Raw genomic sequence first — 26869 nt, 5'->3', positions numbered from 1 at the left:
AAAAAAAAAAATATCAAACAGTTAACTAAAAAAAAGAAGTTTATTTCCGAAATGGCCGAAGACAAAAACTGAATAACATTTGATCACAAAACCAAAAAATAAATTATGATAAAAATGAAACTAAAAATGCTACATGCCAACTTTGCTACGGATAAAAAAAAGGTATCTAAACTACATCTCATTGTATACAAATAAAGAGATTTTAATGTTGAAATGAAGAGCGAGATGTGAATGGCATCCATCAACAGATAACCTCTCTTTTTTAATAGACGTGGTGAATGTAATTGCTTTACAGAAAGACTTTGATTGTCGACGTTCATGTGCAGAGTAACGGGATAAAATAAAATGATCTCGATCTTGACCTAAGTCAAGTCGTCTGCTTCATTGCCTAGCAACCATCCATTTCCCACGCCGAATATGACATCCGTCTTTTTGAATGGGCTATTTAAAAACATAGAATCAGGAATAGAAAAGAATGTCTACTTCAAGCAATGCTTCGTCATTAGGTTCCTTTGTCTCAGTACAGCGGAACAAGGGGAAAAAAAAAAAGGAATTCAAGAGAAAGATGACAGCAAATGATAATGATGAGATACAGAAAGACATTTTTGAAAAAGTATCGACATTAGTTCACAGCTTGTTAGAACTTTATTGTTTTTCTTTCTTTGAAGAACGCTGTCAGCACGTTTAGCCGGCGTTAGCCGCAACATCTTTAGCGTTGGCAATGGCATCTTGCTGCGCGTCCAAGGCATCAGCTGCGACATCTGCGACCAGTCCTTTCTGGTCATTTGCAGATTGGGGTTTTGGTGGGGCCGGCGTCTCTGGGACAGGGGGAGGGGGGTTTTCGCCTTTGGGAGGAGGAGGAGGAATGAAGACGAAATCTTGACGTGGGGCGGGGCCGGCTGGGGCGAACACAATTGGAGGCGGCGGAGGGGGCTGGTAGACAAAGTTGGACGGTGGTGGAGGCGGAGGGAGGTCGATGGGAATGTGAAGAACTGGAGGAGGAGGAGGAGGATGGTTGGGTTGAATGAAAGGATCGAATGGGTCGTTGTAAGCAGGCACTGGGGGGCCGTCAGTTCCGAAAGGGGTGAGGTCAAAAGGATCTGGAGCGCCCCCTACAGCGGTACCAGGCGACCCGTCGGGTGATGGTACAAATATAGGATCGACCAGATTCTCTATAGGTACTTCTTCAGAGGAATCTTTGTCCGTTGCCTGGTCGGCTTTTTGAGACTGTTGGTCGGCGACGATCTCGTCTGCCGGGATAGGTTCGGGAGTGTCCGGAGGAGGAGGTGGGGGCTCTGTGGCCGGACCTGGCTCAGGCTGTGCCTGTTGCTCCTCCTGCTGCTGCTGTTGCTGCTGCTGTTCTTCCTGTTGCTGCTGTTGCTGCTGTTGTTCTTGCGGCTTCTGCTGTTCCGCTTGTTCTGGCTTAGAGGCCGATGGGCTGTCTATCCCGCCGTTGTTGCCATGACCATCCCCGTCCTCTTCTCTCTTGGTGCCGCTTTGGCCGGCGTCCACATGTGGTATGTCCACTTGTGGAGTGTCCACTTGTGGAGTGTCCACCTGTGGGGTTTCCTTCTGTGGAGGATCAGCTTGAGGGGTGTCTACTTGAGGCTTGTCTACTTTCGGAGGATCGGGAGCCTGCACCGGGTCGGGCTCAGGTACTTTCACCGGGTCAGGAGCGGGTGCTGGGTCAGGTGCCGGTGCAGGATCCGGAAGTGAAACTTTGTCAAACTGTAAACACAATAAATGCATAGTGTGACTTGGAAGAAAATAAAATTCGGAACTACTTAAGCTCTGATAGGGACGGATTTAAGAGAGGTCAGGCGGGGTTACGGCCCTGGGGGATCTACAAGAAAGGGGCCTTCACAAAGGAAAACAAAATATATCCGAATGTCGTCGGGTCAGAAACTTTTAATTTTTTTTTCTAGGGTTAGGTTTAGGATCTAAAATATTTTTATTTCGCAATTCTACGGCTGGCAAAAATGTGATGAAGAAGTGTACGGTTGTAGCATGCTAGGAATAAGTAAATACAAACTTCAGATTTACGACAGTGGGTCTACCAAGGGCTTTACCCTTCACAAACTCAAACATATACACTCTTTTTAAAACTAAAATATGCGTCATAAAATGTTTTAAAAGTGAGATTAATTTTGTAAGAGATAAATTCCTTTCTTTTAAATTATAACATGTTAAACAGAGTTTTCAAGATGGCGGATGCTTTATCTGTATTCTAGATCTAGTGAATTCGAATGCATTGTTTGCAGGATTTTGGACGCTCTTTGTTTCTGGCTTAGGAGTTTTGATTGCTCCTGTGTTTATTTGTCAGGGGAGTATATCGATATAGTTGAATTTTCTAATTGCAGTGTTAATTTTGCGTTCTTCTTCATATTTGTTATTTTCTTCGAGTCGGTCGCGTTCCAATCGCGTCATACTTCCTTTATTGTTTATTTCCTGTTCCTTTTGTTATTGTTGTGCATTCATTCAAAGAATGTCTTATCCGACGTTTTTGATTGAAAAAAAGGACTTAGAGGGTGGTCTTGTTCACCCGAAGGGTACTCTCCTGTTGAAACTATCTGGCAATAACGCCATGAAATCTTCTATTGGGAGCCTTTTAGAGGCTCTCAAGTTGTCAGCTGCTGAAGTAACAGCATTATATAGGTTCGAAAACCCTTATACATGGTTTTTGGTACCAACAACTGCGAAAGTAAGAGACAGACTTGTTGGTAAGTCTTTCGGTAGTGAGACTTCCTTCAAGGTTGAGATCTTCCCAATAGAGGAAGAAAGGCTGAAAATTACCCTACATTGGGTATCGCCTTCAATTGCGAAAACCAAGATCGTTGAAATCATAGAAACATTTGCAGAGCAAGGATCCAAGGTGGAGGTGACGAAAATAGGTGCTTCGGACAAGTGGGTTTCCTTCATCAAAGCAAAAAAAGATGCACCCATCCCACACTACATCCAGCTACGGTATGAAGGGGACCCAAAAATTTATAAAGTTCTAGTCACCATACCAGGTCGTAGGCAACAATGCTTACATTGTGGACTGGACCAGCATTGGTCAAATCAGTGCCCCACCCGAAAGGCCTGCCCGGCTCGAACTGTGCCTCCCAAGGAGAAACCAGGCCCTCTGAGCTATGCACAGGCGGTCAAAGAAGGTAATCCCAAGGAGAAGGAAATCGAAAAATGGTTGCAGAAGGATGGCTTCACGATAGTAGAGAAGGGAAAAAAAGGAGTCTCCAAAGTGTCGCCAAAGAAGATATCTAAAGTGTCGGATGTCGCGGCTTCATCTATGATGGCGGATGCAGCTACTTCATCGGTTGTTGCCAGTACACCAGAGATAGCTGTTGATGCGGAGGTTGAAACTCCCCAGAGTGTCGAAGACTTCAAACTAAAAAAGCGGTTCCGCTCTAAAGAGCATGTTAGGTCCGCTCCTGGGTCTCCGACAAAATTGAAAAGGAAGAGATGCTTATCTGTCTCCTCGTGTGAGGATCTTTTCGCGAGCCCGCGTATTATAAGAGAAGTTGTAAGCCCTCCTAACACGAGTCTTGATGTTAGTGCATTGGACATTCCTGAGACTCCACCCACATTGGTTATAGATGAGGGGGGAACACCCATAATTAACCACTAGAACTGGTTAAATTTACTTTTACACCCAGTCATGACAGACATTACAATCTTATCATTAAATATACGTAGTCTTAGAAACAAGCAAAAATACATTGTACACCTATCCAGAAAATACAGGCCAGAATTCATTTTCATTCAAGAAACAAATATAGACACACATTATAAATCACGCAAATACACATCCGACATAGGGCTGAAAGAGGGCTGGTTTAGCCTAGGTAACGAGTGTAGAGGGGTAGCTATTTTTCTAGTCTCAGATAGGTTTAAAGTAGTGCATGCATTTAATGACACCAGGGGAAGAATAGTAATCATTAGAGTAGAATCAGGAAATCAAACATTTACACTTGCAAACATCTACGCACCAGCAAAGAGCGCGGAAAAACAGGATTTTTATGAAAATTTAATCGATATACTAAACAATAATTATAGAGAGGATACGCTTATCATAGGGGGGGATTTCAATTACATAACTTCTGCATTAGATAAACAGACTACTTTGGCAGTGGGTCCTCCCTCTCGTAAAACCTTTCCGAATCTTAATTTCTTAGAGGAGATAGAGAGGAATTTTAATTTAGTTGATGCTTACAGGACACTAGAACCTATGGGTCGTGACACCACCATGGTGCATAGGTCATACCCCGTCTCGACGCGCTTAGATAGAGTGTATGCTCCTAATCATGTCTATATAAGTCGGGTGTCACATCTGGAAGAAACACTAGAATACACAGACCACAAAGCGGTGTTAGTTACTTTGGACATAAAAAACAAAGAAATTAAAAGAAAGTCATCCCACTGGAAATTTAACAATTCTCTGTTGGAAATTCCCCTTTTCGTGGAGTTAGTTTCTACTAATCTAAATTCTTACTTACAAGATATACAAGATCCACATTTCGATTTAACACAGACATGGCCTCTCCTAAAAAGTTCTATCAAGCAGCAAAGCCAGTTAATATCTACATTAGCTCAGGGACGTAGGAGGCAAGAATATGAACAACTCAAATACACATTATTACACACGGATGATGAAATCGTTAAAACAGAAACTCTTTTAAAACTAGAGGAATTAAACAAGTATACTTATAGGGGTGCTGAGATTAGGTGTAAAAATTACTTAAGTAATGAAGGTCCTAGTAAACTATTCCTATCGTTTGAACAGAATGTACAATCAAGTAAAATAATAAGCAACATCATAGATAGTGAGGGGAATAAAGTAGATGATTATGAAGATATTAAGAATATTTTTACAAAACACTTCACTACTATATACAGTGAAGAGCCAGTATATACTGATGCTCAAGATAATTTTCTAAAATTTTGCAACCAGCTGGACAAGACAGATGAAGATCTTTTAGGGAGTGCATTTACGCTAGACGAACTCAGGACTGCCCTGGACTCGACTAAGAACAATAAATCACCCGGTCCAGATGGCTTAACATTTGAACTCTATAAAACCTTCTTCCCCCTGCTTGGTCCTCTCTTACTGCGACTATATAGCGACGCAATTAAACTGGGACATTTTACTCCAAATTTTAACGAAGCATACATCACACTTTTACCTAAGAAATCTGAAAATAACACTTCACCTAGCGACTATAGGCCCATTTCACTTCTCAACACGGACTATAAACTTCTCACAAAAATGATTTTCCTAAGAATGAAACCACTCATAAACCAACTTATCGGACATGACCAGTACTGTTGTATCCCGGACAGAAACATTGACGGCATGACGCATTTTTTACGGGATTTTATCATGTACAGTAAGGATAAAAACCTCAATGTGTCTCTTTTATCTGTAGATCAAGAAAAAGCCTTTGACCGAGTAAGCCATAGCTTCCTGTTCAAGGTGCTTGAGAAATGTAAAATAAGTTCCCTGTTAATCAGATATATAAAGCTTGTCTATACCAATGCAACAAGTAGATTGATAATTAATCATTCTCTCAGTAGGAGTATCCTCATACAAAGGTCAGTCAGACAGGGCTGTCCCTTATCCCCCTTCTTGTATATCCTTTGCTTGGAACCCTTCTTGGAATCTGTAAGATCTGACCCATCCATTATTGGGATAAATATACCGGGTCGTTCCTTCTCAACCATCAAAGTCAAAGCCTATGCGGATGATACAACCTTTTTTCCATCTTCAGAGCAAGATATTGAGAATATACTAAAGAAGTTTACACTTTTCGGAGAAGCTAGTGGTTCAAAAATAAATATAAATAAATCCTCTGTAATGGGACTAGGGAAATGGAAATTCAAAGAGAATTGCGCTTTCAGAATTGTTGATAAAATCAAGATTTGTGGTATTGTCTTTACCTGTAATCCTTTGTTCTATTGTAAAGACCAGTGGGAGAATATTTTTGTCAAAGCCTCAAACTTAATTAAACGTTATCAGCACACAGGTTCTACAATATTTGGTAGAGCTGTATTGATAAATAGTTTGGTCATTCCAAAGATTGTCTATTTAGCTAACATTACAGAGCCACCTCCTAAATTCATAAACAAGCTGAACAAGTTAATTAGAAGCTTTATATTTAAAAACACTATTAGGAGCATTAAGCACACTACACTCATTCAAAACAAAGAGGATGGGGGGATAAACTTGCAAGATGTTAAAACAAAAATACAGTCACTAAGGCTAAAATTTGTATGTCAAGTAGTTAGAAACCCAACAAACTTTCCCTTGACAATTTACTATTATGGTTTAAGATTAAGTAGTCTTCTTCCAATACACAATGATACTCCTCACTATTTTGGTACAGTCACTCATCCATTTTACAGATCTATTTCAAGAGTTTTACCTGGTAATGAACATTTAATACACAACAAAACCAAAGAATCATACATAACACTTAAAAAGCTGTTACAGGAAAGCCTAGTGAATAGGATTAAGTGGGGGAGAGTTCTTGGGGTGACAGAATTCAAGGACACATTCATAAACCTACACAGTAAACATATCCCACCAAAAGCTAGAGAGATTAGCTATAGACTTATCTTTGGGATGACCCCTATGGTTAGAAGACGGGCAAATGACCGTGAATGTATATTATGCCACCTTGAAAATGCTGATAACGAAAAACACATGTATTTGGAATGTCCATTATTCCTTCAAGTTAGAAGTACTGTAATGGACCTATTGGAAGCAAACTGTGGCAATTATGTAAATGTTAACTTGTCTATTATTTTAAACAAGCTGCCAAAACTAAAAAATAAAATGATACATAACTTTAACTTGATTATTGTTTCCGAATACAGGAATCTTGTTTGGGCTACCTGGCTCAAATGTCTACATAATAATAAGGTGTTTGATCCTAATCACTTGGAATTAACGTTTAGAAAAATAATGGACTTTAGGGTAGAGAATTATCTAGTTTGATTTTCATATACCTGTATAATGCTCATGTAGTTTTTCAGAAATAGGGTGTTGGGGGTCAGGGATATCTGATATTGTGTTGATTGTTCTGGAGTAGAGTATACTTGTATCATTTTTCTGTCTTTAGGGGGTTCACTGGTTAGGTAGTATGTCTTTGATATTAAATAATATTTCTATTACTGTTATTATATTTTTAGGTTAATCACTTTTCAATTGTTTATGATTTAATACTTGTGAATTATGATAACTTACAAATAAAAACATATTAAAAAAAAAAAAAAAAAAAAAGCCCACAAAAGAGGCAAGATGGTTCATAAAAGAGGCATATAAAGCCCAAAAAAGAGGCAAAGAAAAGAGGCATAAAGCCCAAGGATTCCTATGATGATAAAGCTAAAACTGAATAGCGCAAATTCTGAGGTTTCCTTTTAAAAAAAAAAAAAAAAAAAAAATGAAATAACGACAGATCCTCCTGAAAGAATCATAATATCCATTGTTCGTCTACAACACAGGGCAACCTAGTGATTCTCAAGTATGGACAGTTCATGAACAAAGTTGACGTATATTGTTGTGTAAACCGTCAACTTACGTTAGTGTCTTATGTGTCTTTGGCAAGAAATTGTGTTCTCTACATGATTTTAAAGCTATGTAAAAAGTTCTTCCTGGAGATAGAATTGAAGATGCGGCAGGTTTCCGATCAAGTTGGCAAGGGGTCTGAATCTTTTTTATTTTGCCGCCCCCCTCACCCATGTTGTTGGTCAGATGTTGGCTTGTAGCTCCGAGTGGCTAGTACAACTGAACCGATGAAGGAACCATGGAGTAATGATGCGGTCGCCCTTCAAAGTCGGCCGCCTGCGTGCAACGCTCACATTGCACAATAGGTAGCGGCGGCCCTATGTCTACAGAGGACAATAGACAACCTAATGATCGTCAAGTTTGAACAATTTTTGAACAATGTTAACCTTAAGTGTTGTGAAAACATAGAGCTTACGCTTCTGTCTAATGTGTTTTTGGCAATGTAATCTCCTACTTAAAAAAACAAAGAGGGACATTCGCTACGGTCTCCGTCATGGTCTAAGGAACAATTCTATCAAGTTTTATCAAGATCGGTCAAATAGTTTGCTATGCAGGCCAAACATGTATCGTACAGATTTATTATGTTCAGGTCAGACGTACGTATAATTACATGTCTGATCCATACTAATGGATACAATTACACTTATAAAAAAAAAAAAAAAAAAAAACATTCTTTTAGAGATAATCCTCACTAGTCACTAGTGGATCTTTATTACTGCTTTCTAAACAATGTAGGGGCCTCTACAAAACTTCCTTACCTGACTCTCCACATACCTACATCCGGCCCTGAGCACTAATGACACTAACGAAGGAGCTGATTATACAGATTTCCCTCTATTCCATATATGTCAACATTAAACAGGGTCAGAAGTTTTCCCAGAGGAGACATGGGGCCGTAGTTGTTGTTTTATTTTTTGTTTGACATAATATAACAATAATGATGTCTTCGTAATAAATAAAAAATTTTGAATAACATTTTAAAAAAGCTTTCTGTTAACAAATTATCAATTTAATTTGTACATAGACTTCATTCACCGTATCGAGGAAAAAAAAAAGACATTCCATTTTGTTCGCAACAGACCTGTGCCATTGTTTGATTAATGCTTTAGTATTAAGAAAGTGTTACATGTCTACATAAATATAATTTGACGCTGAAATCAAAAGTAGCATTTGAAACTTTAGAAAACACGTTTTTTTTTGTTATTTAATTTAAAAAAAAATTGTGACTTACTTACTGTGCGTAAAAAAAAAAGTTAAAGTTATATATATATATATATATAATATAAAGACAACTTATGTTTACCAAGACAACTTATGTTTACCAAGACAACTTATGTTTACCAAGACAACTTATGTTTACCAAAGAAACTTATGATTATGTTTACCAAGACAACTTATGTTTACCAAGACAACTTATGTTTACCAAGACAACTTATGATTATGTTTACCAAGACAACTTATGTTTACCAAGACAACTTATGTTTACCAAAGACAATTTATGATTATGTTTACCAAGACAACTTATGTTTACCAAGACAACTTATGTTTACCAAAGACAATTTATGATTATGTTTACCAAGACAACTTATGTTTACCAAGACAACTTATGTTTACCAAGACAACTTATGTTTACCAAGACAACTTATGTTTACCAAGACAACTTATGTTTACCAAAGAAACTTATGTTTACCAAGACAATTTATGTTTACCAAGACAACTTATGTTTACCAAGACAACTTATGTTTACCAAGACAACTTATGTTTACCAAGACAACCTATGTTTACCAAGACAACTTATGTTTACCAAAGAAACTTATGTTTACCAAGACAACTTATGTTTACCAAGACAACTTATGTTTACCAAGACAACTTATGTTTACCAAGACAACTTATGTTTACCAAGACAACTTATGTTTACCAAGACAACTTATGTTTACCAAGACAACTTATGTTTACCAAGACAACTTATGTTTACCAAGACAACTTATGATTATGTTTACCAAAGACAACTTATGTTTACCAAGACAACTTATGTTTACCAAGACAACTTATGATTATGTTTACCAAAGACAACTTATGTTTACCAAGACAACTTATGTTTACCAAAGACAACTTATGTTTACCAAGACAACTTATGTTTACCAAAGACAACTTATGTTTACCAAGTTGTTGCGGTTCCCATCCCCATCCTCCTTGTTGCTGTTGGTGTAGATGTCGTTGTGTACGTCAGACAGCATCAACTGCAAGCTCTTGCTACCATCTCTCCTATGTCTGATCACCGACGACTGGCCTTGAAGCACAAACAAATCTGAAACAAATAATCAGCGGTTCTCAGACGTTTGCGGGGTTGGAAGCTGTAAGTGAACCTCAACCTTTCATAGATAAGACTAGAGGCACAACCTTTGACCCTTAGGAAAGGTCATATGTCACTTCCCTCCCCCCCCCCCAAAAATAAAAATCGAATTTGATCAGAAAGAGTGATATTATAATAAAATTATAGCTTTTATATAGCGTTACTTTCATGTTTGTAGCATGCTTAGAGCGCTATGATCCGATGCATGTATACAATGGTAAATATTGGAATTAATGTTACGTAGATGCTAGAGCAGTGGTTCTCAACCTTTTAGGCTCGGCGACCCCTTTTTACAACCACCCCACTCTGCCGCGACCCCCCCCCCCCTTCCCTATACACACACGGCAATAGAAGAATGGACAAAAACAATTCATTTTTTCGATGGTCTTAGGCGACCCCTGGCAAATCGTCAATCGACCCCAAAGGGGTCGCGACCCACAGGTTGAGAACCCCTGTGCTAGAGCATTTAGAGAATAATACCATTGCATAATTATACTATTTATTAGGAGGAGATCTAGACATCTATAATGATGGAGCAAATATCAAAACTATTTAAAACTTTTTAAAGTTTCGCTTTTAAGATACCTTACTGGGTCCTTACTAAATGCCACTCGGCTGACATGACATGTCACGTGCTCTGACATGTTGTGACAATGAACAGCGAATTCAACATCTTTGGAAGACAGGAAATGTCAGAGACTTTGACAAAGTATTTCAAGGCTATAGCAGGTATACACTTCACTAGAGTTATTTCCCTTTAAAGAAGAATGCGTCTAGTGAGTGAAAAATAGGCCTATAAAATTAGCGTCACAGTAACAGCATGGCTGCTTCCTAAGTTACCCAAGCTCTACAGTAAACAAATTTAGTGACCAGGACAGCCATGAGTACCAGCCCTTGAAAGAGGAATCATATCACAGTATCAAGAACAAAACAGTTTGGGCCTGAAGGTTCGGAGTTATTTGTTTCACAAGTTTCGGCCCTTCCTTCATAACTGAAAAATGATTGCGTCCTAATCTCATGCAGGAAAACAGGGGAGGAAAGCGGACAGGATTCAAACTAGAAACCATCGAGGCGACAGTCCAGACGCATAGCACACAGCCAAGCAGTCATCCAATGCCATATTCACATTCATATATTCACCTTCATTATATTCCGCTTAACATATTCATCTTAAGATAAGATAAGATGATTTTAATTGGTCCAATCAAATGGAAATTCAGTTTGACTACAATTGACAACCCCAGCGTAACTACTGTAACAATAACAATATAGATGCAATACAAACAACATTCACACACGAAACACATACACACCCACAAGCATGAATTAGACATATTCACCTTAACATATTCACCTTCATTATATTCATTCTTTTTTTTAAATTTGCAATAATAACTTTACAATTGATGTTTTTCTGACATATTTTTTTCTGCGCATCCAAAACGATCAGATTTTTACCAGGTTTCTATGTGACGTCACACTAACCTATTAATTTAATCTATTGACTTATTGTATAACGGGAGACCATGCATCAAAGTTTACATTCTCGTAAAAGAAATATATCTTCGTCTATGCAGTTAGATCTAGGATCTTGTAAGCAAAGAAAAAAATGCGTGTTGAAAGTAGATTTACATGCTTGACTAACCACGGCAGTGTGTATTTTCTCACCTGACCACTCAACACACAACAAACACTATCGCTTGGTTGTCTTGTCATGACCGACTACACGTGGTCTAGACTACCCTTACACTGACCACTTTGTTAGAATCAGTCGATCTATTTACTTTTTAGGAAAGGGAGGGGCTTAGATGAAAATGTTACTTTTTTTATCGAGTTGGTTATCCCAATGCTTTTAGATCTCTCTCTCTACCATAGCCCTGGACTAGGCCGTCACTAAGCCTAACAGCCTAACAGCTACTGTAAGAATGAAGCGATACGATTGGTTAAATGTAGTTTCTCTTTCAGTATTGTTGAGGGAAGTGACGTATGCCTAACCTAAATACAAAATCTTAAAGAACCCCGTTTTTTTTTTTTTTTGAGATATCAATTTACTGTTTAATTTATTAAATATAAATGCTACTAAGCATTTAAATAAAAAATGGTAAAATGTTTACTATTACAACTTTTTACGCAGAATTTAAATATGTCAATAACTCAAATTTGAAAAACCATCGGAGTTTCCCTTTAACATATTCACGTTCTCCTATTCACCTTAACATATTCGATAACTCTCTCTGTGGCATTTTACGTCTCGAGAGACGATCTTTTCCCTTTGCAACTTCTTGTGTGACTAAAGAGGCCAATCCTTGATACACAGCTGCGATCGCAGGTTGGGCATATGTAATCACCAGGCGCCGTTGCCTTTTTCAACCTTCTTTCTGCTTCTGTTGTGTATGACATCTGCGATCCGTGACCCTTCCTTTATGCTCTCTCTCCATGTGGATCTATCCAGTGCCACCTCTTCCCAATTGCCAGTGTCGATTTTGAAGAGCTTCATGTCGCGTTTGCATACATCCGTATAACGTAAAAGTGGGCGACCAGCGGCTCTCTTGACTTCTATTAGATCGCCATACAGGATGTCCTGTGGAAGTCGACCTACTGACATTCTACGAACGTGGACAAGCCAGCCAAGGCGTCTGCTGCTGATAACAGAGCGGATGTCCTGGCACCCTGCTCTTTGTAGCACTTCCTCATTCGATAAACTCAATAAATAATTAAGCTATTGTACAATGGAACTGATTGGCGCTAGTATCTCCTGTGTTATGTAGTAATATCTAATGATATATCTCCAGTGTTATGTAGTAATATCTAATGATATATCTCCAGTGTTATGTAGTAATATCTAATGATATATCTCCAGTGTTATGTAGTAATATCTAATGATATATCTCCAGTGTTATGTAGTAATATCTAATGATATATCTCCAGTGTTATGTAGTAATATCTAATGATATATCTCCAGTGTTATGTAGTAATATCTAATGATATATCTCCTGTGTTATGTAGTAATATCTAATGATATATCTCCAGTGTTATGTAGTAATATCTAATGATATATCTCCAGTGTTATGTAGTAAAATCTAATGATATATCTCCAGTGTTATGTAGTAATATCTAATGATATATCTCCAGTGTTATATCTAATGATATATCTCAAGTGTTATGTAGTAATATCTAATGATATGCTGATTTGTACGTCTGGGATCTTTTATTCATTCCGTTTTACAATACAGATTGCAGCTGTTGTTACGGAGTGTGTGTGTGTTTCAATGGTGAGGGTGAGAAGAATTAATCGATTGGTTGGTGGCAATGCAGTGTGAGTGACGCAAGATAAGCGGCTCTGTCGTAAGTTGTCTTGGCTAGGCCTGACAACTCCAGAATCCCAGAGTGAAAAGTCGTGTTTTTTGTAGTGAGTCAGATTTGATTTAAAAAAATACCATTTTATATTTATCACTTAAGGTCTGCTAATTGAGTTTCATCGTAAGTTTAATTTGTCTGTATTGTAACAAAAGTTCTATTTAGTTTTGTTTACAAAGAAATTATTCAAGTTTTTTTTTAAGCTGTATAAGTTAAGATATAATAAGATTATATCGGATTAGTTGTCTAGCAGCAGTCAACGACCGTCCACAACATGTGCCAGTAAAACGGTGGAATAGAAACTTTATCTTCACATACCCCCCCCCCCCCCCCCAGAAAAAAATCGCACATAGGTTGGGGGATCTTGCAGGCAAGGTCTTAAGTACATCTTCTACCAGTTCACGGCTAAGGGACGTTCTCATTCAGATAAGTTCTCTCTCTCTCTCTCTTTCTTTCTCTCTCCAACAAACAGATACTCCCTTTCCATATCACATAAGAAACACACATATACAAACACACTCTTTAACACCTATCTAGCGGACTTCCACCACAACTAATGTCAGGTACCCAATAGAGTCGGCTGGACTCAGCGGCATCCCAAGAATCCTGGAATTCAAAATTCCAACGCCTTACAACTCAGCCACCCACTCCCCTTTTCCCCTGTAGTGTAAACAAACGACTGTCTCGAGATTGCAACAGTTCAATTAAAAACAAAAGTGTTTATTTTTATGTCATGCATTGCAGACCAACAGGAAATCGTACAGACCAACGACGTCCCAAGAGACCCGCGGCTCCACTCACCTATCGAGCCCATAAGCAGGAATGACTAATGAAGTTACTATTGTGTTTACGCCTTTATGACAGTGATTCATGAAGATGAATTGTTTATTTCGGCAAGCTTGTAAGACAAAGGTTGGGCTATAAATAGAAATCCACTAACGATAACTCTTTACTAAAAAAAAAATCTTTAAGAAAGGGGTGATAATCCTTGACCAGACTGACAAATGGAGGTGAGGGTGACATTGGTATGCTAAAAGGAGGTACAAGACACGAACTGTGTTTTATGTTGAGCGTTTGTTTTGTCTAGGGCAGTAAGAGACACGTAAGTCTAGAGGTAGTGAAGGTTTTAGTTAAATCAAACAAATTCTTTCCCTTGTTTCAGATACAAAAGCAAAGTAATTTATTACCAATAGTTAATTAATAAATTGCTATACTTTGTATTTTGTCGATTCTTGTGTTGTCAGGTAAGAGAAAAAACTGAAAAATTTCAGATTGGTCCAAGATTGGGAGTCGGAGCAATAACGTGTAGAAACTTTTGGCCAGACAGACAGACAGACAGACAGACAGAGTGAGTTGATATAAGCTTTGTAAAAATTACTTTAAATATCCTTAGAAAAAAAAGTTGTAAATAATTACTCCATATTTTTATTATTTTGTTTTATCTTATCTTATAAAATACTGACGTTACTTCAAGACACACTCACAGACCTGCCCAGAAAGCTGACTTACTTTAAAAATTACATACAATTCTGAAAAAACACGATAAAGTATACCCCTCAACCCTCAACTCAAGAAAACATTAAGAAACTGGAACAGACACAAAATAGAGCAGTGAGATTCATAACAAACGAATATTCACATTTGACTAGAGTAATACCTTTAGTAAAATCACTAAATTTAGAAAGCCTTCAGGACAGAAGGCTCAAAAGTAAAGTAGCAATCATACATAAAACACTGAACCATAATCTTCAAATACAAAAACAAAATTTAATAAAATACTCTGAAAGACACAAAGATAAAGGCACATTCCTCGTCCCAAATTTGTACAAATACTCCTTCTTCCCTAGTGCTATTAGAGCATGGAATGGGTTGCCTGAGCTAGCCAGGAAAACCAGTGACTTGGCAGAATTTAAGTCATTGGTTAATATGCATGATTAAATGCATGACGCGTATTACGTAATCATCTTCTTTTTTTGAGGTAACGTCTGTATTATATAAGATAAGATAAGAAGATACGTATAAACATAATACGGTTTGGAACCCCAGACCTTCTTCAGCTAGAAATCAACAAAACATAGACAAACTATAAATAAACAACAAAATAAAAAAGATTTCTTCACCGGTAGACGGTATTTGTAAAGTGAATTCATTAAAATACGATTTTGTGTTGATTGACATTTTTGTGTGTGTGTAACAGATGAAGTCATATGTTATATTTTAGGTCCAGCAGATTTCTATAACAGCAACTTGTTATTGTGCTTAGGACAGCAAAAGTTTTTAAACCGGCCCTAGGAATCAAACTTTTAGATAACCTTTAATGTCATTTATAAATTAAATCTCTCTCTCTCTCTCTTTCTCTCTCTCTCTCTCTCTCTCTGACACATGTGACAAGAAGAATTTTGATTTGGGGGTTCAAGGCCATATGCAAAAAAAAAAAAAAAAGAAAACTTTAAGAGCAAAAGGTTACGCTGGTAATAAATTTGCATAATGTGTACAACTTGTAGTTATTACCTGCCGGCTACGCACAACATGTCGATCCTGATTTTTAGATTTGCATTTTAAAATTGTAGATTTCCAATTACTTATAAATTTTCCCTATAAACTCAATTATTGATCAAGACAAAAGTTCTCGCTTGATTGTCTGGGCTACATTCATTGTGTGGATAGGGCTTGATTATTCTGGGCTACATTCATTGTGTGGATATGGCTTGATGGTCTGGGCTACATTCCTTGTGTGGATATGGCTTGATGGTCTGAGCTACATTCCTTGTGTGGATAGGGCTTGATTGTCTGGGCTACATTTATTGTGTGGATAGGACTTGATTGTCTGGGCTACATTCCTTGTGTGGATAGGGCTTAATGGTCTGGGCTACATTCATTGTGTGGATAGGGCTTGATGGTCTGGGCTACATTCATTGTGTGGATATGGCTTGATGTTCTGGGCTACATTCATTGTGTGGATATGGCTTAATGGTCTGGGCTACATTCATTGTGTGGATAGGGCTTGATTGTCTGGGCTACATTCATTGTGTGGATATGGCTTGATGGTCTGGGCTACATTCATTGTGTGGATATGGCTTGATGGTCTGGGCTACATTCATTGTGTGGATAGGGCTTAATGGTCTGGGCTACATTCATTGTGTGGATATGGCTTAATGGTCTGGGCTACATTCATTGTGTGGATAGGGCTTGATTGTCTGGGCTACATTCATTGTGTGGATATGGCTTGATGGTCTGGGCTACATTCATTGTGTGGATAGGGCTTAATGGTCTGGGCTACATTCATTGTGTGGATAGGGCTTAATGGTCTGGGCTACATTCATTGTGTGGATAGGGCTTGATGGTCTGGGCTACATTCATTGTGTGGATAGGGCTTAATGGTCTGGGCTACATTCATTGTGTGGATAGGGCTTAATGGTCTGGGCTACATTCATTGTGTGGATAGGGCTTAATGGTCTGGGCTACATTCATTGTGTGGATAGGGCTTGATGGTCTGAACTACATTCATTGTGTGGATAGGGCTTAATGGTCTGGGCTACATTCATTGTGTGGATATGGCTTGATGGTCTGGGCTACATTCATTGTGTGGATAGGGCTTAATGGTCTGGGCTACATTCATTGTGTGGATAGGGCTTGATGGTCTGGGCTACATTCATTGTGTGGATAGGGCTTAATGGTCTGGGCTACATTCATTGTGTGGATAGGGCTTAATGGTCTGGGCTACATTCATTGTGTGGATAGGGCTTAATGGTCTGGGCTACATTCATTGTGTGGATAGGGCTTAATGGTCTGGGCTACATTCATTGTGTGGATAGGGCTTAATGGTCTGGGCTACATTCATTGTGTGGATAGGGCTTAATGGTCTGGGCTACATTCATTGTGTGGATAGGGCTTAATGGTCTGGGCTACATTCATTGTGTGGATATGGCTTGATGGTCTGGGCTACATTCATTGTGTGGATAGGGCTTAATGGTCTGGGCTACATTCATTGTGTGGATAGGGCTTGATGGTCTGGGCTACATTCATTGTGTGGATAGGGCTTAATGGTCTGGGCTACATTCATTGTGTGGATAGGGCTTAATGGTCTGGGCTACATTCATTGTGTGGATAGGGCTTAATGGTCTGGGCTACATTCATTGTGTGGATAGGGCTTAATGGTCTGGGCTACATTCATTGTGTGGATAGGGCTTGATGGTCTGAACTACATTCATTGTGTGGATAGGGCTTAATGGTCTGGGCTACATTCATTGTGTGGATATGGCTTGATGGTCTGGGCTACATTCATTGTGTGGATAGGGCTTAATGGTCTGGGCTACATTCATTGTGTGGATAGGGCTTGATGGTCTGGGCTACATTCATTGTGTGGATAGGGCTTAATGGTCTGGGCTACATTCATTGTGTGGATAGGGCTTAATGGTCTGGGCTACATTCATTGTGTGGATAGGGCTTAATGGTCTGGGCTACATTCATTGTGTGGATAGGGCTTAATGGTCTGGGCTACATTCATTGTGTGGATAGGGCTTAATGGTCTGGGCTACATTCATTGTGTGGATAGGGCTTGATGGTCTGGGCTACATTCATTGTGTGGATAGGGCTTAATGGTCTGGGCTACATTCATTGTGTGTATAGGGCTTGATGGTCTGGGCTACATTCATTGTGTGGATAGGGCTTAATGGTCTGGGCTACATTCATTGTGTGGATAGGGCTTAATGGTCTGGGCTACATTCATTGTGTGGATAGGGCTTAATGGTCTGGGCTACATTCATTGTGTGGATAGGGCTTGATGGTCTGAACTACATTCATTTCACTGCCTTCAAAATAAATCCAATAGCAGGCAGCCTCGTAGCGTATATCGACAGAGAGTAACCCTAAAACTGATTTGGTCTCGGTAGACAATCTTTTATTATTATATTTTAATCCCCACATACGCACCTGGCATGTGAAAATTGATCACACAAGATTCAATGAATACGCTTTATACCTACTTCACGTGACAGAGTGGCAGAAACTAATTAAAGTAAAGGTGGTTGGTCGTTGTGCTGGCCACATGACACCCTCGTGAACCGTGAACAGATGACGTGTCATCTGCCCTATAGATCACAAGGTCGCTAGGTTTGAAAGGGGAACTTTACTTTGAACTTTAATTATAAAACATAGAAAATATACAATTTAATTTTATTCCATCTTCTAAAGCTGAGATAATGCAATACAGAAAACTTCTTACAGATACTCCCTCCATAAACTCTCTTTAGATAATTCCTCCAGATACCTTATCCATAACTCCATCCAGATATTCCCTACAGATACTCTTCCAGATACTTCCTCCATGAACTCCCTCCAGATACTCCCTCCATGAACTCCCTCCAGATACTCCCTCCAGATACTCCCTCCATGAACTCCCTCCAGATACTCCCTCCTCTAACATACCCACAAAAAAAATATTGGATCAGAGCGCTCTGAGCGTGCTTATAACATAAAAGATGCGCCGTACAAAACAATACTAATAGATTAACAACGAAATATCTTTAATGAACGTGATAGACGAGAGTGGCACTTCGATATGTGAAGTATGTAATTAGTTTCGTTTTAACCTCTCTAATTAGCTAAACAGGCAGAAGATGCTGTGACAATGAACTGAACAATTACATTATTGATTTCAATAAAACATAAATGAAATGTATTAAATGGAAAGAAAAAAGAAAGCGCTAAGGCTCTTGAGTTTCTGAGTCTATATTTAAAAAAATCTCCAATCTGTTTCATTATGTGCCCGGTCTGTCATGCTGAGATACAAGAAATTCTCAAATGCCAGGCATTGCAGCAAATAAATTAGATTGCTAAATGTTATTAATAATTGTATTTTATGTATTTTATTAATACCTGCTTTACCACGAGATTTTAATACGTTTAACAAGAAAACATTTACAAAATACAAAGTGCTAAATCAGAAAATATAACCTCCATTATGTAAATTAGCCCTTTTACCCGTAAATATCTATAGGACAGATTCGCAGCTGATATAAATGTTATCTGCATTTGTGGCCCGCGGTTAACGATGATGTCATGTGGCCTGCACAACGACCAACCGCTTCACTTTCCTCAATTAACGTCAGGGACCCATTAGAGTTGGGTGGACTTAGAGGCGCCCTAAAAGTCCCGAAATTAAAAATCCCAGTCTTCACCGAAATTCCAACCCCACTCGGTATGGAAGCCAAACTCTTTACTAATCAACATCCACGCCCCCCCCTCCCAAAGCTGTTTCTATAATGTTAATAAGTTCATCTAAAAAGTAAATAAGCTCCAGTTTTATGCAAGTTCGGCATTAATGTTTTTTTCTCGCGCTTTTCATTGTTATTGTTTACTTGCCGTGAGTATTAATAATTAATGAATGCGCTGTCTTGTTCTTGTTGGTTGACAATGTCTTAATGTTGTTGACACAAAACGATGTTTACAGCCGAAGTTAAAGTAAATTTATTCCAAAAATTCTAATCTGTTACTAATGTAGTCGCGATAGAATTGTTAAGTAGTTTACGAAATACTAGAATAATTTAAAGTGTTTAAATTTAACTTTTCAAGATTTAAAGTTCTGAATTGTAATCAGTAACTACCCCTCCCCTTAGAAATTATGTTGTCCTCCCATCCAGTGGCGAAGCAAGGTAAAGAGATACAGTGTAGGGTAGGCCACAATTGGTCATTTGTCATATGACCAGCCGATATGTAACCCCTACGCGCCATACAGGGCTGTATTTAGACTTGAAAAAGGCTTTAAGCTATTTGAGATTTGGGGCGCCATATAAGTCCAGATATTGTATGTAACTACTAAATATTTCTTGGAGACCCTAAGTTAGTGCTTATGTTGCATATCCTGTCCTAGCTCAATTATTGTTACACCATCGGGTGTGGGTTCATTGAACCCCTTGGCGCCATGGATGCTACGCCACTGCTCCCATCGCTTTCTCTGTCTGCCTCTTCTTCTTTTTCCAGGTACTGTTCCCTGAAGGAAGGTATTTGTGAGCCCCGTACATCTTGTAATATGGCCATATATTTTAAGCTTGCTTTCTTTACAATAGTTAGCAGGTCATCATGGGGTCCGATCGCCGCAGTAACCCCGTCTCTAATCTCTTGGTTTGTGATGCGGTCTTTGAAAGTGATGCCTAGGATCCTTCTGTAGCATCTCAATTCCATTGCTAGGATCCTCTTCTCTAGCTCTGCAGTCAGGGTCTAAGACTCGCAAGCATATAAAAATGTGGTCATGACCAGGGAGCGCATCAGTCTGATTTTGGTGCCGAGGGCCAAGTTTTCTAGTTTACGAGATCTAAACAGGACGGACGGACAATCCATACAAAACTAATAGCGTCTTTTCCCCTTTCGGGGGCCGCTAGAAAGGAACACATTTTAAAATGAATCTAGAGGTGCAGGTTTTGTTTTAAGATCAAGAAAAAAAAAGGTTGGCTAAAGCTGTACATATGAAACATAGTGATATTATGTCATAACAAAGAGCCCCAACGTTACACAGACAGTTGTAACAAATGGAGGTGTCCCAGATTGAGGTTGTAGGCCCAAAGTAAACTGAGAACTTGTAAACGAGACTTACCTGCTGTAAGAACACATAGACACGAGACGTAGCTAGCCCAATGGCTCCAATGTCCCATGTTGGTCACTAGTCCAACAGATACCTGACATTGTCAAGATACAAATGAACCTCATAGGTAAACAAAGGATTACATAACGCAAGACGTAATAAATCAGATAATTTTAAAAGAAAGTTAAAAGACAAAGTAATCTTATAAATATAAAACATAAGAAAAACATTTTTAAAATACTTAAAAAAACATGCAAACAAAGCTTATCTAAGGGAAAGAATACCACACTTACGAGAGTCATTTCCCTTATTCGATATCATACAAACTAATTATTTACTAATAAATAATGGGTTACTTTTAAAAACAAAATTCATGTTTTGTTAGGTACAATAAATACTTGTTTAAAGTTTCAAATTGATCCGAGAATGGGAGTAGGAGAAATAACGTATTCAGCTATCTAAGGGGACGAAACCCTATATAGTTAGCCATAACAGTAAATACTGAAGGTTTCAACAGGATCTTAAGATCTTTCAAATGATCACAACCTATTAATTTAACACTGTTTTAGGTAAATTAAGAAATTGACAATGATCAGAAACAGCATTGGCATTAAACGGAGCCCCGAATGAGAGAAACTTTATAGGCTTAACTCTTAACGTAAATCAAATACTCTGCTAGAGTCGTTAAGGAAACACCGATAGAGCAAGAAATCAGAAAACGCAAAGGAGTTGGATTGGGCGTACATTGAACGACAGAAAACATCGCTAAACAGGTCCTAGACTGAAACCCACAGGGGAAGAGAAAGGCTGGAAGACCAAAGCAAACATGGAGGAAACCAGTAGACCGAGAATGGACATGGACACAGCTGAGGCGATTGCCCAGAACAGAGTCCGATGGTGAAGTGCTGTTGCTGCCTTATGCTCCACAGAGAGTCAAAAGGATTAAGTCAAGTCTTCATGGAAATTCGCCTACCAAAAGATTACCCCTGCCTCAGGCTCAACCAGTTATAGTGTGTTGTTATTCAATAACTAGAACTATCTGTTAAGAGCAATTGGTCTTAGGGGTAATAACAAAAGCTACAGTCTTCATCAAGTCATTATGTCTTTAACAGGGCCGGTCTTAGATAATTAGAGGCCCTAAGCGAAGTGAATTTGGTGCCCCCAAATTAAATAGAAAAATAAAAAAATAAACAGCGAAAAAAATAAAATATATATAATTATGCCATTCAATTAAACCCATGTTTACTTCAAAAATAACATTGGGCGCAAGTTTCTTCTCTAAAAAAAAATTGTTTAGAGCCCGGCGAGAGGCCCCCACCAATCGGAGGCCCTAGGCGGCTGCCTAGTTTGCCTATGCCTAAAGCCGGTCCCGTCTTTAACTAATCCTTGCCTATAACAGTTAAAAAATATACAATACCATTCAATTCAAGTATATATTAGACACCTGGAAAAGTATTTGTAAAGAGAAGTTATAAGTTTATATCAGCAACCACATCGAACGCTAAACTAGCTTTTTTTTTCAAAATAAGCATAAACAATAATTCATCTTTGTCAATTTTAAAAAAATTAAAAGTAATCAGAAGCAGATTTAACCCAACTGGATTTCAGTAAATGTTTTTTTAAATATAAAGAAAATAGATAATACTGAAATAAAATATTAATCTATAATATATAAGAATAATGATATTTTAATACTTCATTCCATTCATTAAGTAACTGACTTACGTAAAAAATAGTAGGTCGGCTCTCTCTAATGTCACCCGACGCGGTTGTTGGCAAATTAAATCTAACATTCCTAGTTCTAAACAGGCAACTCGAAAAATAAATTAGTACGCCCCCTGCCACATTTTTTTTTCTTTTTATAAAATACTTCTTGTTTCTAGGCCAGAGACGAGTCGCGTTTTACAGTAAAAACGACAAAAATTCTAGTATAAAACATTTATTATGCGCGCCATAAAATTGTCTTTTGCATCACAAGAAAGAGGGGAGAAAGGGGAGGTGGACAATTCAAGTCAAAGGGGAGATAACTTACTGGGGGAAAGAGCAGACGACATACTTGAGGTAAAAACAAAGGATTTAAATATTCAGTAAACTTGAAGGGAAATGCTAGAAGAAATGTAAATGATATTTTAAGGAAAGATTACATTTTGATTAAACTATAATAAAAGGATTAAATTTAGATTATATTTTAATACAGCTGCTATCACAGGTATAACATTTCAAGACCATATCAAATAGCAAGAGATTAGAGACAGGGTTAATGCAACGATTAGACTCCATAATGACCTGCTAACTAATGTATTAAAAAGCAAGCTAAGAATCTATTTCTTTCTATGGACATATTACAAGGTCTTCGGGGCTCGCAAAGACCTTCCTTCAGGGAACAGTACCAGGAAAAAGAAGAAGAGGCAGACAGAGAAAGCAAAGGGAAGACATCATAAAAGAATGGACGGACCTACCATTGAAAGAGGCTCTAAGGAAAAAGACAGAGAGAAATGGAGAAAAACTGTCGACAAACCTTGCATGGTGCCGCTACGGTCCAACAGACTAAGGGATAGGGTAAATATTCTAATACACATTTAATGTGCCATTGCCAACTGTGAAGAAACTAGTTCCTTTAATTGTAAAGTGCCTTTTACTTGTGAAGTATTTAAACGTAACTTATATACAAGGCTAACATTATATACAGCACAACTCCACTAGATGACTTCCTTCTTGTTTACAACACACTCTTGACTTCCCGCAAGTCCCCTCTCCGATACCCAACACTTGACCGTGTGTCACGGTTGACCACCACACATAGTAACCGTGTCGCAACACCGACCTTAGCGTTGAAACCGCCCCTTATAATAACGGTGGTTCTTTTTTAGCTCTGTCACGTAAGATGATAAAAACTATCTGTTGTAAAAGTTGTCTTTCGTCTCATCTTCAATGACGTTCGTTTGGGGTGTAGCTGTTTAGAACGAGGCTGTTATGAACCGACCGCGCGCATTCTACCCGATAAGTGCTCTCTGTGGCAAATAGGAGAGCCTCAGGGCTGCTCACTGAGTTTGTGTAGCCTCCTGCAGTGGCGTAGCTAGGGTGGGGGAGAGGGTGAGAATTTATAAATCCCCCCGGGCACTTACCTGAGGGGGGTTACCCCATTTTTTTTTACATTAAATATTAAATATAACGCAAAATGCAGGGGCCTCCATAGAGGTCAACCCCCCCCCCGGTCCCTAAACGATGGCCAATTCCTAGCTACGTCACTGGCCTCCAGCTCATGTCCTGAGAATAAAAATAGCTCGCCTAATGTCAGTCGCTTCAGGTCGCTGATTCTTAAAAATGTGACGTTGATTTTTTTCTCTCTGCTGCCACTTGCGCTTTTTTTTTCCAGTGTCATACAAGGTCCGGACGTTCCAGTACGGATGGTGGTGCTGGTGCTGGTGGATAAATTAAAAGTTTTTTTTTACCTTCCAGCTGAAGTTTCATCTTCTCCCATGTCCGCGACATCTATTGATTTGCTGTTTGGTGCTGGTGGTTTTTCAACAAGGTAGGGTAGCTAGCCTTACGGCTATGCCTCCAGCCGGGCTCGGGGACCGTCATTGGGGAAGTTTTTCTTTTGATTAATTTCAAATATACAAAAACATTTTCCACGATGAAGGTTACAAAAAGTGGCATCTCTCTGCTGTATATAAGTGACTGTGTGCGTGCGTGTTTGTGTGTGTGTGTGTGTAAGCGAGTGTGTGTGTGCGAGTGTGTGTGTGTGTGTTTCAACCAAAAGGATGAAATACGAAGTAGTACAAAAGAAAAAAAAAAGAACAAAATCCGGACATTAACAATTTATGCTTATGCCTGAAGGACAGAAGTCACGTCACCAAAAAGGAGTACATGTCCTCCTTTGTAGGTCATATGGTGTCCCCTGAGCACTTGTTATGTCCTTTTCAGGGTATGATTTCTAAGCATTGGATATGACCTCTGAGCACGGACTAGGATCTACAGTTTAAATCTAGACTTAAAAAATTCGTTTTAAAATTATTTGCTATTTTTAAAAAATAAAAGGAGTGTCGTCTCCAAAGGTAGATAACTTTAGAATCTCGTGCCTTTTGATATCAGCACTTAGGACAGCGTAGACCTATTTTTTTTTGTCCTGACATCTAAATAAATTGTCGGCTCACGAGTCACGAGCTGCAGAACCGCCTAAAAATTGTTCAGTCCAATGGGGTCCTATGGGGTCCATTCGTTACACAAGGCCAAGTCGTACAGACCTTGGACTTGGCAACGAGCTATTGGTCTAAACTGCCCACTGGTTGTGACGTTGTAGGTCAGTGTTCAGGCCTTGAATAACGATTGCTCTCGATTGAACCTCATCTACGTCATGACGCATTATGGGTTGAGGTTACATGGGGCCGGATGATAGGACGTTATGGGACGGATATGGCCCGGTTAGGGCCTCACTAAGCTGAGACAAGAGAAGATAAGTAGGCAATTTTAATGTGTCATTCTGAGATGCTTCAGCTTTATGTCATCATTGTGTATATCCTCTAAGACTTGTCTCTTTCTAGCTTCTGGGATGTCAACTTCGGGACACACCTTTCACTGTGTCCTGGCTTCCTGGCCACGTGGGCTGGGCACGTTCAACCATCATTAATTTCAACGTTCACTTGACTCAAGGTAATACGTCCTTTCAAAACAGTGGTTCTCAAAAGTGTGGACCAAGTCACACTCTGAGACCAGCCGTGACGCACTGGTAATGAAAATATATTTTGATTTATTCTTTGAAATGTTTGTTTGATTATTTTTAGTTCTTTGTTTTTCATTGTTTCTTTCTTAGCTCTCCATGGCAACACAATCACTACTGTCTCTCTGTCTTTCATTCTCTTTCTCTCTAGGCTATTTTATTTTCTCCAATTTTGTATTTACTTTCCCTTTCTTTTTTTACTTTCCCTTTTCTGTTCGTACTTTCGTTCTGTAATGATGGGCAAAAGTTAACTAAAAAGTTAGAAACTTTTAGTTTACCTAAAAAAATTAGTTAAGGCCATTGTTTAACTAGAAAAAAAAAAGTTTAGTTAAAATCGTAGTTTAATTAATTTTTTTTAGTTACTAACTAAAAAGTTTAATTAAAATTTGTAAAACTTTTCAACATGTGGTCAGGGTTGAAACGCACTCCCTGTTTTCTGGTATGTGATATCAATAACTTTGATTATCAAAAAAAAAAAAAAAGATGCAGTTAACAACTATTTAGACAGTCTGCATTTGAAGAGGGTAAAGTAAGATCCTGGTAGAAGTCATGGGAGTAAATATTTGCACTTGAAAGTAGCAGTATTATAAAATGTTAAACATTTTTTGCCAAAAGCTTCTATGCAATATTATGAATGAGGTTGTTCCGAATTTTTTTGTGAGCCACGTGGAGGTGTTTAATTTCTGTTTCTAGTGGAAATCTGATTAGTGAGTTAGGTCACTATTTTTTTAACTCCAGGAACATCAAGTACACCCTTTTATAGTCTTAAGACTTATTATTGAGATCTATTAAGTCTAAATCAACAGCTAGACCTATATAGATCTAAAAGCATTAGGGTAACCAACTCTAGAAAAAAAATCTTAATCCACACCCTCTCTGACCATAAAGTAAATAGACTGTGTCCAACTGATTTTAACAACCTGATCAGCTAGACATATTCATGACCACATGTAGGCCTAGTGTACTGTACGTGTGTAGTCGATAATACTGTAAGACTACCCTGCATTAAGAGCTATGCAATAGTGTTTGGTTAATGTGGAGAGGTCAGACAAAATAACACACTGGCATGGCTAGTCAAGCATGTTCGTAGTCCGTAGATATATATTTACACTAAAATAGTTATACACCCTTCCTGCCCAGAAAGTAAATAGACGGTATGTCCGACTGATTTTAACAACCTGACCAGATAGACGTACACGTGTAGGTCTATATAGTGTACTGAGTGTGCAGTCCATAATGACAAGATCACCCAGTTTTTTTTTCCCTGTGCGCTTAACGGTTATGCAATAGTGTTAA

The 26869-nt window shown here is 38.6% G+C and overlaps 1 protein-coding gene across 1 annotated transcript; it reads right to left on the bottom strand.

Annotated features, from left to right (window-relative positions):
* Positions 1–21: 21 nt before the first annotated feature.
* On the bottom strand, positions 22–22724 carry LOC106079980 (uncharacterized). Its single transcript, XM_056012446.1, has 4 exons — positions 22579–22724; positions 20866–20947; positions 9727–9872; positions 22–1728 (listed from the first exon to the last, which is right to left on the bottom strand). The coding sequence occupies exons 2-4, from the start codon at positions 20921–20923 to the stop codon at positions 685–687; spliced, it is 1248 nt and encodes a 415-aa protein (XP_055868421.1). The 5' UTR covers positions 20924–20947; positions 22579–22724; the 3' UTR covers positions 22–684.
* Between the last annotated feature and the right edge of the window lie 4145 nt (positions 22725–26869).

This window comes from Biomphalaria glabrata, chromosome 15, assembly GCF_947242115.1.
Source record: "Biomphalaria glabrata chromosome 15, xgBioGlab47.1, whole genome shotgun sequence".
NCBI lineage: Eukaryota > Metazoa > Mollusca > Gastropoda > Planorbidae > Biomphalaria > Biomphalaria glabrata.
This window is presented reverse-complemented; position numbering and strand designations above follow the sequence as displayed.

What these genes read in the sequence shown, in the direction of transcription:
- LOC106079980 (XM_056012446.1), bottom strand. Translation starts at nt 20,923, where the DNA reads ATGGGACATTGGAGCCATTGGGCTAGCTACGTCTCGTGTCTATGTGTT. An exon ending in TCTATGTGTTCTTACAGCAG is followed by an intron (nt 9,873 to 20,865) that starts GTAAGTCTCGTT and finishes TATTTGTTTCAG; the next exon opens with ATTTGTTTGTGCTTCAAGGC. An exon ending in ATGGGAACCGCAACAACTTG is followed by an intron (nt 1,729 to 9,726) that starts GTAAACATAAGT and finishes TTGTGTTTACAG; the next exon opens with TTTGACAAAGTTTCACTTCC.